Source organism: Mesoplodon densirostris, chromosome 7, assembly GCF_025265405.1.
Source record: "Mesoplodon densirostris isolate mMesDen1 chromosome 7, mMesDen1 primary haplotype, whole genome shotgun sequence".
In the NCBI taxonomy this organism is placed as follows: Eukaryota; Metazoa; Chordata; class Mammalia; order Artiodactyla; family Ziphiidae; genus Mesoplodon; species Mesoplodon densirostris.
Window position 1 is genome coordinate 60,236,820 of NC_082667.1, and position 17,861 is coordinate 60,254,680.

A 17,861-nucleotide genomic window follows, 5' to 3' on the forward strand; every position below is an offset into this window, starting at 1 on the left:
TCACGGCTGCAGCGGGCGCCTGAGCACAGAGGCCGCTCTGCGGTGAATTGCGCTTCGTGCTCGCAAGTCCCACCGCGGAACTCTGGACTGTGTGGCCCTGGGGCCTGCACCCTCTCTGGCTTGCGGGGACGCCAACGCAGACCTGCCTGCCCAGTGCTGGGGGCCCAGTGCCCCTGCCCACAACTTGGGAATGGCGCGCCTGTGTGTGCGCTCGCGTGTCAGTGCGCACGTGTCTCCCTCCCAGGTTTGCTACTGCTCCCAGGGCCTGTCAGACTCGGAGCGACCTCTGAAATTTCTCCTGATTTCCCCCCTTTTTCCTGGAAGAAGAGCAAGCCCAGGGCTCCTTGTTCGTGCCAGTGGTCCCTTCCCCTCTATCTCCCTCTGCGGACCGGCCCCCCCCGCCCCCACACTGCGCTGGTCTCTGCCTTGGGACTGTAGCCTGGCTCCAGGACTTTATAAGTAAGTGGTGGGGGGAGAGGATGTGATCAGGAGAGAGGCTCGGAGAGGCGACCCCTGAGAGGTAGTGAAAGGAGTGGCGAAGGGGCAAGAGAAGTGAGCGAAGGCTGAGAGCCGGCTATCAGGCGGGGGATCCTAATAGCGCACAAGCTGGAAGAATCTTGAGAGCGGAGAGATAAGGGAAGTGAGAGCTGGTGGGGGGCTCTGGTGGGGGTGGGAAGATTGGACGAGCTAAGAGGTGCTGTCCACGGTTGCGGAAGGTGGGCGGGGCCGGGGCGGTCGGGGGCGGGAAGTAGGCGGTTCGGGGCGGGGCCAGGGCGGACCCTCGCGCGGATCAGGCGAAGCCCTCGCGGACGCCCTGGCCAAGCGCAGCGGGGCGGGCGGGCGGCTGCGAGCATGGTCCTGGTGCTGCACCACATCCTCATCGCTGTTGTCCAATTCCTCAGGCGGGGTCAGCAGGTCTTCCTCAAGCCGGACGAGCCGCCGCCGCCGCAGCCATGCGCCGACAGCCTGCAGGTAGGGGGGGCCCCGCCCGCTCTGGGCACGAGGGGAACGGGGTGTTGGGTGAGCGCCCGGCCGGGTCCTCCGCGGAGCGTGCTGTCGCCGGTCCCATGGTCTACCCTGTCCCTGAACCCTCCTAGGGTGGGGACCCCTCCCCTGGCTGAAAATCCCACTTCTGTGCTGGGACTGCAGCCCGTACCCAGAGACATTGAGTCCTTAGCTCACAGTTCGAAACCTCACGCCAGACTCAACCCTTTTCAGATCTGGGACTCCACCCCCAAGCACTGAACTCCCAATCCACAGTGGGACCCCTGTCCACACCCAAGAGTTCTGTTTGAGCCTGGAACCCCCTGCCTCCCAGATTAGTGGAGGACCCCTGCCCATACCCCTGGACCCCCAATATATTTATCAGACTCCAGGCACACCCAGGACACCTTAACCCCCGACTCTCAACCAGGACCCCACCTCAGAGCTGGGGCCTCATCTCAAGCCCCTGAACCCCTACTCCACAGCCTCATCTGTGCCCTCACCCAGATTCCCACTCAAACACCTGGACTTCAGTCCTCACACCAGACCCCACCCAGGGTCCAAATGCCTCTTTCCATTACAGTTTGTCTCTCCTTCTCTGCAGGATCCCCCTCCCACCCTCTTCCTGCTTTCCCTCCTCCCTCCTGTATAGAAGATCCTAGTCTTTTCCGGTTTGTCTCACCCTCTCCTCTTGTTTCTCTCTGGGTATGGTGGCCTCCGTTTCTCCTCTGGCTTCTTGAGTCCTTCTGGGCATCTTCTCCCTCTGCCCCTCTATTTCTTTCTTGTTTGGTCTCTTTTGCCCACGTGCCCACCTCTCTCAGTCTGCCCATCACTCCCCCAATTTCTCTAGGTTTCTGTCTTTGTTCTAGGGCCTTTCCCTGTGGTCATCCTTCCCCTTATATCAGCCTCTGCTTTGGGATGGTGAGGGGACAGGCTCAGAATGCCACGCTGGTGTCCCCAGGACCTCTACCCCTCCCCTGTTGTCAGGCATGGCATGGTGTGGGTGCTGGTGGAAGGGGCTAAACATGGAACAAGCAGCCCTTGGGCGGTACCGAGTGATTTAAGGTGGGTGGGGATTGTGCAGTGGGGCACTGGGGTTCATAACTTATAAACCCCCTCATCCCTGCTGACCTGGACTTGGGAGGCCGGGGGCTTGGGATGAGGGAGGGGAGGAATAGCCTGCAACCTGGTGTCAGTCACCTGTGGTGGGAGGTGTCCAGGGCTGGGCGAGTCTGGGTGGTATGTGTTTGAGTAGGAAGAGCTGGGTTGTGTGTGTTGGGTGTGCCTTGTGTGTGATCATGTGTGTTGTGTCATGTAGTATTGTGTGTGTCATCAGCGGTGGGATTATTGGGGGGGATCTGTGGGAGCTTATGATGAGTGTGAGGACTGTGAGTGTAATGGCGTTGCATGGCGTGTGCAGCTAGGGAGGCCGAGTTGTGAGTGTGGAGTGGTAGATGTATTTATGACTGTTGTGTGTGTGGGGAACTTATGTGTACATGGTTGTGTGTCATCGTGGGGTGGAGTAGTTGTAGGGGCAGCTTACGTGGGGAACTGTGTGTGTATTTGTGTGTGTTATGGACTGTTGTGTGTAACCAGGAAGAGCCACTGGAGGGGTCTGATGAAAGGTTTCATTGGATGTCTTGGTAGAGGGGAGTGGGGGTGGGAGAGCTGTGTCTGAGTGGGTTTGCAGCCTAGGTGACTGGCTTCGAGTCACCGAGTTACATCCTGGAGTTGCTCGGGAAATATATTGGGACCTGTGTGTTGGTGTTTGAGTGTCATGTGTCTGTGTGATGACTGTTTGTACAGCTCTGGGTAGGAAAGTGTGCGGCAGCCAGGGTCCAGGGGGCCAAGGCAAGGACTTGTTGACTACGTGTGTGTGTGTGTGTGTGTGTGTGCATGCCCAAGTGCATGTGGGGAGGAGGCAGTGTGCAGGCAGGACTGTCTGTGCTAAGGAGCTGTGTGTGCCCACAAACATTTGACATTTTGGTGTGACATTAGGTGTGCACATTATCTATGCAGGTTGTGTCTCTATGCCTAGGTGATGTGTGTGTATTGAATTTAATTGGAACTGTGTGTCTGTGCTTGGAGAGGTGAGTGTTGGGTGTGTGAGGTGCGCATGGGAGGTTGAGTGTGAGTGTGGCGTGAAGTGTGGGTGTGTGAGCTGGATGGCTTTTCGGTGTGACACGTGGATTATGTGATCTTCTCTCCCTGTGAGCTGTTTACATGTGAAGGGTATCCAGTTAGCTAGGGTATGTGTGGGGAGAGGGGGGCTGGAGGGCTGTGGAAGGTGCTGCAGGGGGTGAGGGAGTGGGTGTATAAGGTGTGTGGGGTGAGGAACGAGGTATGTGACATTTGGGTGTGCAGAATACAGCAGGTGTCCCATAAATGTTTGTGGAGTGACGTGTGTGTGCAGGGAAGGCTTGGCTGCCATCCTGTTCTCGCTTCCCTCCCAGTTAGGTCCCCTGAGATGCCCAAGCCAGGCTGCCTCTACCCTTTGCCCTTCATCCTCCTCGCTTTCACCAAGGCCTTTGTCTTGGGTTTCCGGCTGAACAGGCGCTGGACAGGCGGGCGGCGGGCGACGTGGAGGTCCTGGAACCTTTGTTCTTTTCCTCTTAGCCTGTCTCATGTTTTGGGCCTGGGTTGGAAGGGGCGGGGAGAGGATGCACGTGTCTCGGGCCCACTGTGTTTACTACCACCTCATGGTTCTCCGCAGAGGGTGGGGGTCCAGGCGCGGGCACTGAGGCCTGGGTGGTATCCCTGGTGGCGCCTCCTTGGCGCAATAGCAGCTGGGGCTGGGCTGGGAGTTAGGCACGTTTGCCAACCATGATGTCTTAGTCCCAAGTGTGGCCCAGTGCCCTTCCTTCTCACGTCATCTCCGGGGTGCTGAGAAGCCAAGTGCCCCCTTCTGCATGCTGCCCGGTCCTCTTCCTTTCTCTTTGTGGTGCCCAGAGAGGGTCACTGGGCTGGGAGGCAACCAGGGAGACCTCAGTCTATCTCCACTTGTGTTGACCCCATATCTGATGGGGGGATAGTTCCTTTCCTCACAGAGACCTTTTTCTGAAAAACGAAGCCAGATCACACCTTTGGGGACCCTCTAGTCTGACGGACCCGGTAGGAGGATCCAGGTCATACCCTCCAGAGAAAGCTGTGGGGAGACCTTAGTGGACAGCCTGCCAACAAGGACTCGAGAGCGCGAAAGGCCAGGACTCCTTGTGGTTGGAAGGCACAGGGACCATCAGAGTCAGTCAGGGGAAGGGGCTCGGGGCCAGTGCCTCAGCACCACATTCCAGAAGAGTCTCTGAAGTGAGTGGGCTTGAGCTGAGCCTTGAAGGGGGTGTTGGATGGTCAGAGAAATGTGGCCTGAGGCTGAGGAAAATTCTAGCCCAACTGGAAGAAGGGATCTTGAAGGCTGTTGATCATTCCCAAGCAATGCTGTTTGGTTTTGGATGGCCATCCCTGGGCCTCCTACCTTCTCAAGCTTTCATGTCACCTTTTCCCATCCTGTTGTCTTTGGGCAGAATCATCACTGTCATCATCTTCATCATCACCGTTTAGGCAGCTCTTTCCAAATTCCAAGCTCCTTTCACAAATGTCTCCTTTAACAGGAGCTCATTCTGTTGTCTGAAAGCATTTATTGAGCACCTGCTATGCACCAGGCAGGCACAGTGTTAAGTGCTGCAGTCATAGCAGTGACTAAGTAGGCCTCATGGGACTCCCATTTTCTGTGTCTAAGAAACCCCATCTTCGTGGCCCAGCCATACTGTCAGCCCCTCAGGCCTTGGGCAGACGGCCCTCCCTTCTGTTTCCCGCAGCCTGACATGCACATGATATGCTCCAGGCATGCATCCCATGGTGTTGGGGTCTGGCTCCTGCCAGAATTCGAGCTCTTGAGAGGCGGGGCTGGGTCTGCGCATCCCATGTGTCCTGAGCTGGGCTCAACATAGATGCTCATATTGATCATCAGAGGTCCCTAACCCCCTGTAGGGGTGGCAGCCCCGCTGCCATCTAGGGAAACTGAGGCCCAGAGCAGGGAGATCTTTAGGGAGCCTCCTCTTAAGACCCTCCTTTGACCAGCATTACCAGAGACCAAGAGTGGCCAGGTGACTTGTCCAGGTTTCACAACAAGGTGGCAGGGCTGGTCCTAGAATACAGCTTTCCTGGCTGCCAGGCTGGGCTCCGGCCCCAGCACCATGCTGCTCCCTGGCTAGCCTCCATGCTGCCTGTGGAGGGTAAGTGATTATTAATGACCCCCCTGGCAAGGAGACAGGAAATGTTTCCCAACCACAGCTGGGAACCTGCTCCCTGCCAGCCCCAGCCACCCATACTCTCCCTGGCCATGGTGTCAGCACTGATGTTAGCTCCATGCCGCCTTGGCCTTCTTTCTTTCCTCTTGCCCATCCGAATCCCACCTCCCTTTCCTTTAAGGCATAAAGGACAAGAAGGAACAGAGCTTTCTCTTTCACACCTCTGTCTCCAACCTGCTTCATCTCCACCTTCTCCCCTGCCCCAAACCATCCAGAAGTAGCCCCTCCTCCAGGAAGTCTTCCCCAAATGCACCACCAGCCCCTCCAGTGGCCCTGTCCTTGGCTCTGGTCACTGAATCTCCCTCATTGCAGACTCTGGTCCCACTCTGATGGTTTGCCCTGATGGCCCTAAAGCTGGCTGGGGACTTCCTGTGGCCTGTCTTCAATTTCTGTGTTAGGACTGACATGTGGAGGATCATCCCAAATGCTTCCTCCAGGAAGTCCCCAGCCCAGCCCAGGGACTCGCACTTCCTCTGAGCACCCCAGCACTCCCTGTCCGTGCCACACACTGTGTACTGCCAGGCCTTAATAGGTGGACAGTTAGTGAGCACCTACTCTGTGCCCAGCAGAGAGGGTAGGTAGAGAGAGCATGGTGGGGGCCTTAAATTTCGGCCACACATTCTGCCAAGTCTGAGCAACAAGGCGTCTGCCTCTTGGCAGGTAGACAGACCCAGGTACCAGGGCCAAGGGTGGACAGGTGATAGGGTGGCGGAGGGGCACAGACAAAGATTGATGCTGGTAGATTGTGTGGGGGGAAGGCAGCGATGGGGAGAAACTTGGGGGCCATGTTGGGACAGAGCAGGGGCCCCGAATTCAGCCCAGAGTGGGAGGGAGGGCAAGTTGGGAAGCTTCCAGGAGGAAACATTTAAAGTGAGAGCTGAGGAATGAGCCAGGAGAAAGTTCTGGACAGAGAGAAGGAGAGAATGGCGAATGTGAAGGCTTTCTGGTGACAGACAGAGGGAGGGAAGCATTCCATGGAGCTGGATGCTGGACAGCCAGGGCGGCTGAGTGATGGGATTGGGGTGTGTGTGTGTGTGTGTGTGTGTGTAGCATAGGAGACGAAGCTAGTGAGGCTGGCAGGGGCCAAATTGTGCAGGACTTTTATGCCATGTCAAGGAATTTGGGCTTTCTCCGGAGGGAACTGCTCACTAGGGGAAGAGATGAAAGCAGGTCAGGGACTGTTCAGACCTGCGTGTTATGCAGCTCCCTGGGTCATGGGGTGGGGAGCACATAGAAGGAGTGAGGCAGGAGGCTGAGGCAGTGTGGTTCAGACATGGGATGATGAGGCTGAACAGGGAAAAGCCAAAGTTGGAGGGGAGGGGACAGAGGGGGCAGAGGTAGAGGAGGGAGCCGAGCAGCTGAAGAGGTGAAGGGAGAGAGAGCGCCACCCTGGGGTCTGGGTGGCCACATGAGGGAAGACAGGGTTTGAGGGCACATGCCTGGGCCTGGGTGAGGGCTCTCTAAGGAGTAGAAGGTCTCAGAATGGCGTCCCAGGTCAGGAGCTTTGAGGCTAAACAGAAACCAGGGGACCTGGATCCCACTGGGGGCTGCTGCGTCCTTGTCTGTAGCGTGGGGACGCGGGATCTGCCCTGGGCGAAGAGCGTTCAGAATTCAAAAATTAAAACATTCTGTAAAATATAATATTTAATAAAATTCAAATTCAAAAATGTGTGAGTACATTCCAAAATGAGTTAAAATGTAAATTTATGAAAACGCTAAACATACATCTGTGGTGTTTTAATATCAACGGTAAGGATTCACTGCTTCCCTCCTCTTTGATTCCAGCTTCCTTGAAGCTGCTGCCTCTGGTGTGGCTGGACCCCCAGGGTGTCCAGGTCGTTCTGGTCTCTTGCTCAGGGCACCTCCTCTGGGGAGCCTGCTCTCTGGCTGGTAGCTTCAGGGGGCAGGCATTTTGCTTTTCCTGTCCTCCACCCTGAGGGACTTGACCCCTCGAACTTCACCCATCTAGTGTTGCCTTTATTTGAGGGGCCTGAGTACAGACCCAGGGAGGGGGAAAGGTGAGGGAGTTGCAGGAACCAAGGGTAAGAGGGGTGGAGAGATGAAGTGCCAGCCGCAGGGCCCAGTGGAGGTGGGGTTGGGAGGGAGGAGAAATGAGCAAAGCTAAAAGAGCAGCATCACCCCAACTTGAATATCTGTATTTCCGAAAGTAAAAGTTGTGCCATTTCCGGAAGACTGGGTTCCTGAGGTCCCATCTTGCAATCTCGGAGCTGGGCATTGCCTGGCTCCTACTGTCCAGTCATCTTGCGTAAGGCCACTTTCTGGGCTGCATTTTCTCACCTGTAAAAGGAGGAAGTTGGGGTGCATGAACTCTCTGGAGAATCTGGCCTTGTCCGTTTGTGGGGTTCCAGCCTTCCATGACTCTCAGCTCCCGGCCAGGGCTGTGTGGATGCGTGGTTGTGTGATTCCGACATTCTGTGACTTTAAGATGCTGAGACTCCAGGAGACGAATAAGCAGACGTTCTGTGATTCCAGGATTCTAGGATTTGATGATTTGATGATTCAATGATTCTAAATGGGGTTGCTGGGAAGAGCTGCAACCACCTGCCTTGTTAATGTCGATGTTCAGTTATTAAAAACATAGCAAGAAGCAATGGAGACAGCTTGGGGCGGCGGGGTGGCCACCACCCCCAGGGAGGGAGGGGAGGAGGGGCTGGGTTGGTGCCAGTGGGGAAGGAGGCCATCTCAGCCTGGGTTGCACAGATAGTTTCTCCTGCCACAGCAGAACTGGTGTGTGTGCGTGTGCAAGATCCACCACTCCCTAAGCTTTCAGGGTAAGGAGTCATTTCCTTCATTCCTCTGCCTCCAATCTTCAGTCATTTCAGACTGTGGCAGAGAGCAGAGTACCTTTTTCTTCCAGCCCCTAAAGCCTCTGGGAGAAATGTCCACAGTGGAGGAAGGAGAGGCCTGCTTACCCCCACCCTCTCCTTCCCTGGCAGCCTCGGCCTGAGGGGGAAAACAGGACATGAACACTTCCTGGACACAGACACGGGACTGCACGAAGCCCTGCCTGTGAGGGCCCAAGTACAAAGGGCCTCCGCCTAGGGCAGAGGCCAGGCAGCCAGAGGGGCAGTGCAGACATCGGCTAGGGACCCATTGGCACCCCTTGAGCGCAGGCCAAGGAGGGAGGACCCTGCTTGTGCCCTGGGGGTGGCTGTGAGAAGGGAGGTCCCAGGCCAGAGGGGCTGGAGGGCTGATGACCGATGGGGGCTCCCTTGTAGCACAGGCCTCCCGCCCAGCACAAGGCCAGCTCCTTTGTCCAGCGGCTTGCTGCCTCTTGGATTGTGCACAGTCTCAGCACCCACATCAAAGGTGGAGAAAGAACCTCCAGGCAGGAGAGAAGGATCTCAGCCCTCTAGAGAGCCCACCCTGGCTGGGTCCCTCAGAACCCAGTACTGCTGCATTCACAGATCAAGTGATGGAGGCTGGGAGTTGGCCTGGATCCCACAACACAGCAGGGCCTAAAACACAGCTTCCTGATTCCCAGTCCTGGGAGCTCCCCTTTGCCTGCAGCTCCCCCCTTTCCCCTGGAACACCTGGAGAGCTGGAGTGGAGGCAGGACTCAGGTCAGGGGGGCAGAGCATTTGTCTGTTACCCACCATCTTCCTCTTCCCACAGGCCAGGAGGCAGATGGGGTGGTGACAACTGCTCCCTGTCATGCGCAAGGCTGCATTGTCTACCACGTCCTGTCTTGGCCCTGAGGACAGGGTCCCCAGCAGGGAACCCCTCCCCAGCTCCCTGACCCACGATGGGCCTCCCTGGGGTTCTCCTCTCTCGTCCTCCTGCCATCCCACCCCTCGCTGTCGTCTCTGCTTCCTTTTGAGCTCTCTCCCCATCTCTATAAGGTTCCATCTCTGGCTGTCTTTGTGTGTCAGTCTCTCCAAAAGATTGTTAGACTTGTAAGGGCCCTAGGAGGTCATCAAGTCCATTCCTTTTATTCTTCAGATGAGAACAGTAGCTCAGAGAGGGGAAGGTCCTGTCCAAACTTGCACAGTAGGCTGTGGCAGAGCCCGGGTCACGGAAGCACCCTGTCTTGGCATCAGGCATCTAGGGTTTGAGGACTGACTGTGTCATGACCAACCCGACAGGTTTCACTCCTCAGCCCTGAGCTGTTCTCCCTTCTTTTTCGTTGTCCTCTGATCTGCTGCCTGGCTGACCTCTACCTCAGGCAGACCCTGCCCTTGGGACGCAGACCAGAGCTGGGGACTCCATGACTGGGATGCACACCCATGCACACATGGACACAAAGACACTTACAACTACATACAGGTCCCAGGTACAAACCTATACCGCGTAGTTAGGAGGCTGTCCTGGAACCTAGTGTTCTCTTCCTGTGAGGTACCACACACCTCCTCCAGGAAGCCCCCCAGGACCTCTCTGCAGAGTCTTCATCCCACCAGCCCCTTTGTGACAACTGAGTCCTATTGAGCCTAGGTTCCTCCTCTGTGACCCCAAGGGCACGGCTGAGTCTCTCTCTGGTCCTGGAGCCCCTCCTTCAGTGTTCCCTCCTTCTGTCTCAGGAGGGGCTTAGCTTCCCGTGGCTGGGTGGAGAGAGTCCTGAGGTCCCCAGAGGACAGTGGGACAATGGGGAGGCGGTGACAGATGAGACATTGTGTCTTTCCCAAAGTAGGCTCCACCCTACCCTGACCTCCTGGCTGGTGTCTGGGACACAGTCATGGCCTGTGGACCTCTTAGGACTAGGGTCCTGGTCTGACACGCCACCCCCTGCCTTTTCAGTGCAGAGGTCAGAGCATCAGAGCCCCTGACCTCCAGCAGCAGCTCTCTAATTGGAAGCTGTGGAGGCCAGGTCCCCGTGGTACCAGCGGCATATTAACAGAGTGGTGTAGATTCCTAGGACCTCGGGGAGGGGTGAGCTGCTCTGAGTATGGGGTAGGCAGGAGGGTGGTAAACGGTGAGGCTGGGGCAGGATTATGGAGGCTCTGTGAATGCCTAGCCGAGACCCCACTCATCCTGTCCACCTTCCCTGTTCTTGAAGTGGGTGATGGGGTCCCGGAGGGCGTGGGGCAGGAGCCTCTTCAGGGAGTGGTGGAGAGCCTGGGGGGCAGTGAGAATCAAGTGAAACTAGCACTGCTTCTTCTCAGGGGCAGGGGAAGGGGCTGTCCTGGGGCAGTTCGGTGGTGGTGGGTGGACCATTGGAGGCCAGGGTTAAGTAAAGAAGGCTTAGGCTTTCAGACAAAAGGGATGGGCCCTGAGGTCAGGCACTTATCTTGGTCCCCGTCATTTCCTCTGCCGGACATGGCTGGGTTAGCGGGGTCATCGCACAGAGGGAAGGAACTGGGCGAGCCAATGCACACGAGGCCCTGCAGTAGACACAGGCGCATGCGCGACCTTGCCATGCCCTGGGCTGCAGACAGTCCCCCATCAAGGCCCAGCCATGGAGCCACAGTCGCCCTGGGAGATGGTCCCGTGTAGACCATCGTCCCCCATCCCCCCCAGACCCATGCATCCTGGGCAACATTCGGGCCCAGCTGAAGGCACTGCTGAGTAGGGAGATGCCCACAGGACACAGGGACACGTGGGACAACCAGACACCTTGCCACAAGCATCCACACGCTAGGTGCAGCTACTGTCACCCCTATGGTCACCACTAAGGAAAACCATAGATTCCAGCAGTCACGGGCAGGTGTCCAGAGCCTGAGTGAGAAGACAGGGGCACCAGGCAGGGAACCCAGAACCTCCCCAGCTCGCTGAACGCCTGAGGCTATTTCCTAGCAGGGATGGGTGTCTCATCCCCCCTTCCCCTCCCCATCCCCACCACACGCTTCCGAGGCTGCCAAATCAAATCAGCCCCCGCGCCCGCACCAGGCTGGCATAGCGGCCAGCAGCTGACGGGAATGAAGCCAGGCTCAGAATATCCCGCCGCCTGTGCCTGTCTGATGCCTGGGTATGCTTGTGGATGGGGGTGGGGAGGGACAGCCGGCCCCTGGGCAGTGCCTCCCAGAGCGGCGGGGGTTCTGGATGCCACCCAGGCGGTGGGCTCCTGAGAATGAGGAGCTCCTGAGGCAGTGGCTTCTGTGTGTACCAGCCCTTGAGAAGCCGGGGAGTAGTGCTTATAGGATGCAGGTTGGGTGTCCGATTGGAGCCCAGACTGGGCTGAGGACTCCCACGTATGGTCCCATTCACTTAGGGTTCACAGCAACCCCAGCTGGGAGCCCAGCCCAGTGACTGTGTGAGCTGGGCACTACAAATCCCATTTTATAGACGGGAAGCTGAGGCTTAGAGAGGGGAAGTGAAGGGAGAGAAGCAGAAGTGGAGGGGACCACAGAAGGAGTAAAAATGTGGTTTTCCACTCCTGAGGAGCCCCAGGCTTAAGGAAAGAGTTTAGCTCTGTTCTCAGAGTTGAGCGACTGAGAACACACCAGAGCCAGAGGCCATGGGAAGCAGGGTGCCATCAGGCAAGGCTCCCTGGAGGAGGCCACCTGTGGGAGACAGGAGGCCCCAGTTCTGCTAGGGGCTGGGGGAGGGGCAGCCTGGGGAGAAGGGGAGAAGGCCTGGCAGGCCTCAGCCCCTGGCCTTCTTGTCTCTGCAGCCAGCCGGGACCTCCTTGCACAGGAGCCAGTGCCCCCAGGGAGTAGAGACGGCACACTGCAGGTGAGAGCTCAGCAGAGGGAGGAGTGGGTGGGCTTGGGGGGGTGGGGGGCGCAAGCTGGGGGTCAGTCTGAGCATTGCCCCCACCCCTGGGAGGACTGGGAGGCTGGAGCCGAATCCCAGCCCCACCCCCTACAGCCTAGGGTCACCCCACACCAAGACCACCTCTTCCACCCTAGAGTTCCCTCCCCCTGAGGATTTGTCCTCCTCCCAAGTCACCTGGGTGTCATGTCTCCTCCCTTGTCCTCCCCACCCTCACCCAACAATTCCCTATTGATTCTCTGCCCTAAGTATTTCCTGAACTCCTCTCCTGCTCTCCCTCTGCCTGCCCCAGTCCCGGACTGGTCATCTTTCCCCTGAACAGTCACTGGCTGTCTGCTTTCAGTTGCCCCCATTCTCCATGTGGCTGCCAGAAGGATCTTTCTAACACACAAACCTGAACTTGTCACTTTTCGGCTTAAAAATTCTCCATGCTCCCCCTCCCCCTGCTCACTCTGCAGCCCAGGCAGGTTGCAGTCCCCCCTTCATCCACTCCTGCCTCCCTAGAACCGCTCTTGCTGGCCTCTTCCCCCGTCAGCTTCCCAAATCCTTCTGGGCTCAGCTCTAGCCTCCCCTCCTCCAGGAAGAAGCCCTCCCTGCCTCTCACGCTCCCTCCTCTGAGCTCTCCTGCCCTGGCCATCAGCCGCTGGGGCATTCTGCTGTCTGTGCCTTTAGCACCCTGTTTTCTCCATTATGTGACTCTGTGTGTCTTCCCCTCTGAACTGTGAGCATCTTGAGCCCTGCCTGGGATGTGCCTTTTTCATTCCTGGGTCTCCCACCACCCTCCAAAGGGTACCTGGTGAGGGCTCAGTGGGTGCCTTTCCTTTGAGATGAGGGGTGCCATCCCAGCCCCTGACCATGCCTTTGGGGGGCCTCATAGGAATCGTCAGTGTCCGTGGGGCCTTGAGCAGCAGAAATGGGGTGGGCCGGGGGTGGTGAAGGTTGGCACAGAGGAGGGGTGTGTATGAAATCGGACCAAACAGCAAACCTCAGATGAGCCTCCTTTGTGCCCAGGACCTGGCTGAGAGGACGGGAGGCTGTTGCCATATCAGCCCCTCCTCTGGGCCAGGAGCTTTAGACACACTTCCCTGTTTAATCCCCACAACCTCCCTGGGAGGCAGGGGCTGTTATTCGTCTGCTTTGGGGAAGCTGAAGCCCAGCGGGGTCACACAGTGAGTGAATCGGAGGCAGAGCTGAGAGTGGAGCTGTGTCTCGTGCCCAACCCTTGCTCTCTCCCTGCCCGCGGGTGAGATGGCAAAAGACGCTCACACAGGGCCTGGTGTCTAGTGGGGTCAGCGTGGGCTCACTGCTGGGACATGGAGCCCAGCCCTGAGAGTGTGCCTGCAGCTGGGCGCTGGGGAAGTGGGAGAGACGAGGGGAACAGGAAAGTCATTATTAATTTATTTATGGTTACGGCATTCCCCATGGGGTGGGGGCTCCCCCCAGAGCTGGGACAGATGGTGTTCCTGGGAGCCAGCAGCGTCTCAGCAGCTGCTGCCACCCGCTAGGAAAGACTGGATTTGTCATCCTCCCAGGAAGTGGAGAGGGGAGAGAGCTTTGGAGAAGCTGAGACCATCCTGGGCAGTGGGAGCTGGGTCCCAAGGGAAGGAGTAAGGCCCAGGCTTCTTGTTTATGCCTCTGTTCATAGCCTCCTTTCCCTAGGCCCTTGGCCATGCTCCCTGCAACTTCAAGTTCTGCCCTTCCTTTCTCCCCCTCCCCATGAGGCATCCCCAGATCATCCCCATTTGCTCCCTCTGCCTTTCCTTGGCCTGGGTCCTGCTGCCCCCTCTCTCACACTGAGGATCTTGGACTTTGAGCCCCTCAGTTCTTAGCTCCATCCTGCCCCCCAGCCCCACACCCACCACAAAGATGGCAGGTGTCTTCCTGGCCTCTGGGCAGAGCCTGCTCTGTTTCTGGGTTTACTTAGCACCCTTTTCTGAGTACCCAGGCCCATGCTCAGCCCTGCTGGGGAGAGACAGGTTGATGCAACATAGAAAGGATAGGACTGGAGAGAACAGGGACCCTAGGGTGTTGCTCAAACTATTGGGACCACTGGAGGGAAAGAGGGAAGAGGGATGGGAGACTGATGAGGAGCCCTCCTGAGGGAGCAGAGCCTGAGATGACGGCCTCATCCAGTGGACACACCATGGGGTCAGATGGGCATGAGTTCAGGTCCCAGCTTCACCACTTCCCAGGTGTGTGACCTTGGGCCAGTCCCTTAACCGGCCTGAGCATCAGTTTCCTCACCTGTCAAAGGGGGATAAGAAGCTTCATCATTATTGGACATAATCACTATTATTGGGCATAATCACAGCAAAGCTGCTGGGAGAAGTTACAAAGACAGTACGTGTGAGGTGCCTGCCTCAGGCCTGGCCCACAGAAGGTCCTTGGAGGGAGTTGGTACCCTCCCTGCTTCCCTCAAGGGTGAGATCCTTGGAGCCAGGTCTAGACAGCTGTGCTCTGTGAGACAGGGTGCACTGCAGGGCTGGGCTGGTGTTCATGGAGGTTCTGTGGGTACAGCACGTTCTCCTGGCACTGGCAGCATGACAGCCATGAGAGCAGGGCTGCCAGGACCCATTCCCACCTAGCGGGCGTCTGTTCAGCACACCGGCTTGGGGTGGCTCCCTGGCCCCTGTGCCAGCTGGCCGGCTTGGGGGAGGGGCTCTTCAGGAACAGTCTGCAATCCTCTTTCAGCGCCAGGGCCATTGCTCTCTCTGGATGTCGGGGCTGAGGCAGTTCAAGTAGTGAGCTGAGCACTTTGAGTCCATGCCCTCTCTGTGCTGGCTCTCAGAGCCTAGATGGGGGCTTGGGAGCCCCAGCTGGGGCAGGGGCTGGGGAAGAGGCAGACATGGACAAGGGTACAGGTATCCACGCTAAGAACCCTAATGCTCTGCCTGGCATTGACTCCTCTATTCCTGCCTATGGGATAAGGAAAGACCACACCCTTGTCATGGCATTGCCAGCCATGCCTGCTGGACCTCCTCATGTCCACCCCTTGCCCCCAGACATGGCAGTGCCCACTTCCAGGACACCCACTCTTCCTGACCTCCCTGACTTTGTTCGCACTGACCCCTCTCTCTGGAATGCCTTTCCCTTTTTTCTCCACCTACTCCCTTTTCAAGCCTCAGATTAGATGCCACCTCCTCTATGAAGTCCTCTCAGATTGCATCCTCCACCCAGCTCAAGTCAGCCTCTCCTTTTTCCTGGTCACTCACAACCTCAAGCTTCCCTGAGCTTCCCTGAGCTTACAGTGGGATAACTTGTTACCCCATGTGGTTATATATCCTTTCCCACGTAGTTGTAATGGCTGTGTATCCTTTCCCACATAGTTACAAACACCTGGCAGGTAGGAACCAAGGCTGAGTCCCCTTTTTCTCTCCTGGGCCCACGTGGTTTTTAGTAGATGCTCAATAAATGCTTCCTGATGGAATGAGAATAGCTGTGGGCGGGGGTGGGGTGGGGTGAGGTTGGAGTAGTTCTAGAAGGGAGCAGTTGCTGTATTGGGTGCAGTCTTGGAGACTTCCTGGAGGAGGCAGCCTTGGAACTTTGAAGGATGGGGAGGGTCAAGGTCCCTGATGAGACCAGAGGTCAGCTGGATAGTCAGAGCCACGTGGTCGACTTCTGAGAGGACCTCCTGAGGGCAACAAGGACCAGCACAGGACTGGGACCAAGAACACAGAGGAGCCTGGAACAAGGACTCAGGGCATGCTGCAGGAGGCTGACTCCATGCTGAGAACCCAGCTCCAAACACCTCTTCGCCCCTGGGTCCTGGTCTGAGGAACGCTTGGTCTCAGAGTCTGGAGTGAGGCTGAGGCCAGCAATGGTGAATAAGTGGGTCCCCATGGTGGGATAGCCATAGGCAGGGGCAGGAGCCCAGCTGGTCCTGTCCAGTAGGATTGCTATGGGGGTTGGGAAAGCCTTTGTAGGTGAGAGGAGCAGCTTGTGCAAGGGCTTGTGGGAAGGGTGCCCCCAGGTCTCCACAGGAGAAGGCTGACATGTGAGTGGAGCCCTGGTTACTATGCAGGGAGCATTGGGGCGAGGCTGGAAGGGCTGCTGCAGGCAGCACTTTCCAGGCTCATATTTAAAATTCTTAAACGAATGCTCCCAACTGGCAGATGTGCCAGCCTCCTCCTGGATTCCGCACATCAGGAGCAAGTGGCCTCCATGATGCCCCACAGCCCCGAGGGAGCTGCTGACAACAAGTTGGCCATAGCATCTGGCATCCCTGGGGGCCCGAGGCCCTGCCATCTGTCTGGGCCCACCTGTTGGGCTGCACAGGCCCAGGGTGTGCAGGAACTTGGGCCAGGGAGGCGGTCTCAGCTGCCACCGCAGCCTGTTTCTCTGTCTGTCTGTCCATCCATCTGTCCACACCCCTGACTGACCAAGGACAAGGCAGAGATGGGCAGATGCAGGTCCTGCCGTTAGAGAAGCCTAGTCTGAAGGGGGAGGCATCAAGCACCAGGGATTTTCACCCAGAGAAGATGCAGCTGAAGCTGGTCCAGGCTTGGGGGCAGGCCAAGGCCCAGGGAGGTCCCCTTGAGGGCTTGCAGTGGAGGCTCAGAGAGAGGTGGGGACTGACTCAGAGTCACACAGCAGGTCTGGGGCAATGCTGGGCCAGATGCTGTGGGCCCCAGGGCTGGACGAGGTTCCTCTGGCTGGCCCCTCCCCTCCCCCCACCCTGCCTGGCCCTTGGCTGTAAACACAGAGAGAACAAGTTCCGTTTCCCGGGAAATATTTATCTTCGGCCGTGTGGGGAGCGTGCGCTGGCCTCCGCATGTCCTTCCTGCGGGCTGGCCTGGGGCAGGAGGTGAGGGGGCTTGGCGGCCTTGAGGGGCAATCTGGGGGGCTCGAAGGCAGGGCCAGGAAAGGCGTGCCCTGCGGCTCTGGCCTGGAGCTGGAGTCTGAATGCTGGTGTGAGAGAGGAGGGAGCAGATGGGAGAGAAAACCGCAGCCTAACCTCACCCCCTCTCACATTCCTATCTTCATCCCTGCCAACCTGTCTCCTCCAGTTCCTGCCTCCAACCCTTGGCTCCTGTCTGCTGCCCCCACCTTGGGATGCCTTTTCTTCCACTTCCTTGTCTGTCCCAGCTCTCAGCTGGCTTCCTCTGGGAAGCCTTCCCTAACCCCCTAACCCCCTAACCCTGTGTCCTCCCCCTTTCACGCCCAGTCCTTCTCCTCTGGCTCCCAGCAGTTTCAGTCTGAGCCCCGAAGACCAGCTAAAGGTCTTGTCCCAAGCCACTCAGACAATGCAGACAGCTGCGTACAGGCTGCCCAAGAGTCCCCCTTCTGGGAAGCACAGGCCTGGGCACTCTGGGAGTGGGGCAGGGCCCAGAGGTCACCTCCTTTCAGTGACACAGCACAAGCCCAGGTACACGGGCGATCCAGGTTGATTGAACAGGGGAAAATCCCACGGGCCCAGCGAGGATAGGGGCAGGTAGAGGGGCCCAGGGCTCCTGCCAGCCAGCCGGCTCTTGGGCTTTAGGCTGTGTATCCCAGGCTGGGCTAGGCCTGACTCGGGCCCTGACAACAGGAAATCCTTGAAGGAACAGGCAGTGGCTGAGGACTCTGAGCACAACAACAGGAAACAGCCTTGACATGGGGCAGCAGCTCTGGCGACTGGACCCAGCAGGGTGGGGGTGGGGGGAGCTTGGACCCAGGGTGATGCTGAGGGTGGCACTGAGACACTGATTGTGGGGCAGCGGGTATTCTGCTGTGTGATACTGAGCTTGTGAGATCATGGGATACTGTGTGAAGAGTGAGTGAGTCACTGCGTGTGACACTGAGTGATACTGAGTGTCTGACACCACTTGTCCAAGACTGTGTGAGACAGTGGATGTGCCACCAAGTGTGTGACACCGATACTGTGTGATACTGATTTTGTGATGCTGAGTGACCAAGTGTGACACG

The 17,861-nt window shown here is 57.7% G+C and overlaps 1 protein-coding gene across 2 annotated transcripts in view; it reads left to right on the plus strand.

Moving 5' to 3' along the window:
- Nucleotides 1-17,861, plus strand: part of PDE2A (phosphodiesterase 2A) — a 90,274-nt gene that overhangs the window by 25,973 nt on the left and 46,440 nt on the right. For both annotated transcript variants that reach the window (XM_060103464.1, XM_060103465.1), the window contains exon 2: nt 903-972. In XM_060103464.1, the coding sequence (XP_059959447.1) occupies nt 903-972 (70 nt within the window). The remainder of the gene's footprint in view (nt 1-902; nt 973-17,861) is intronic.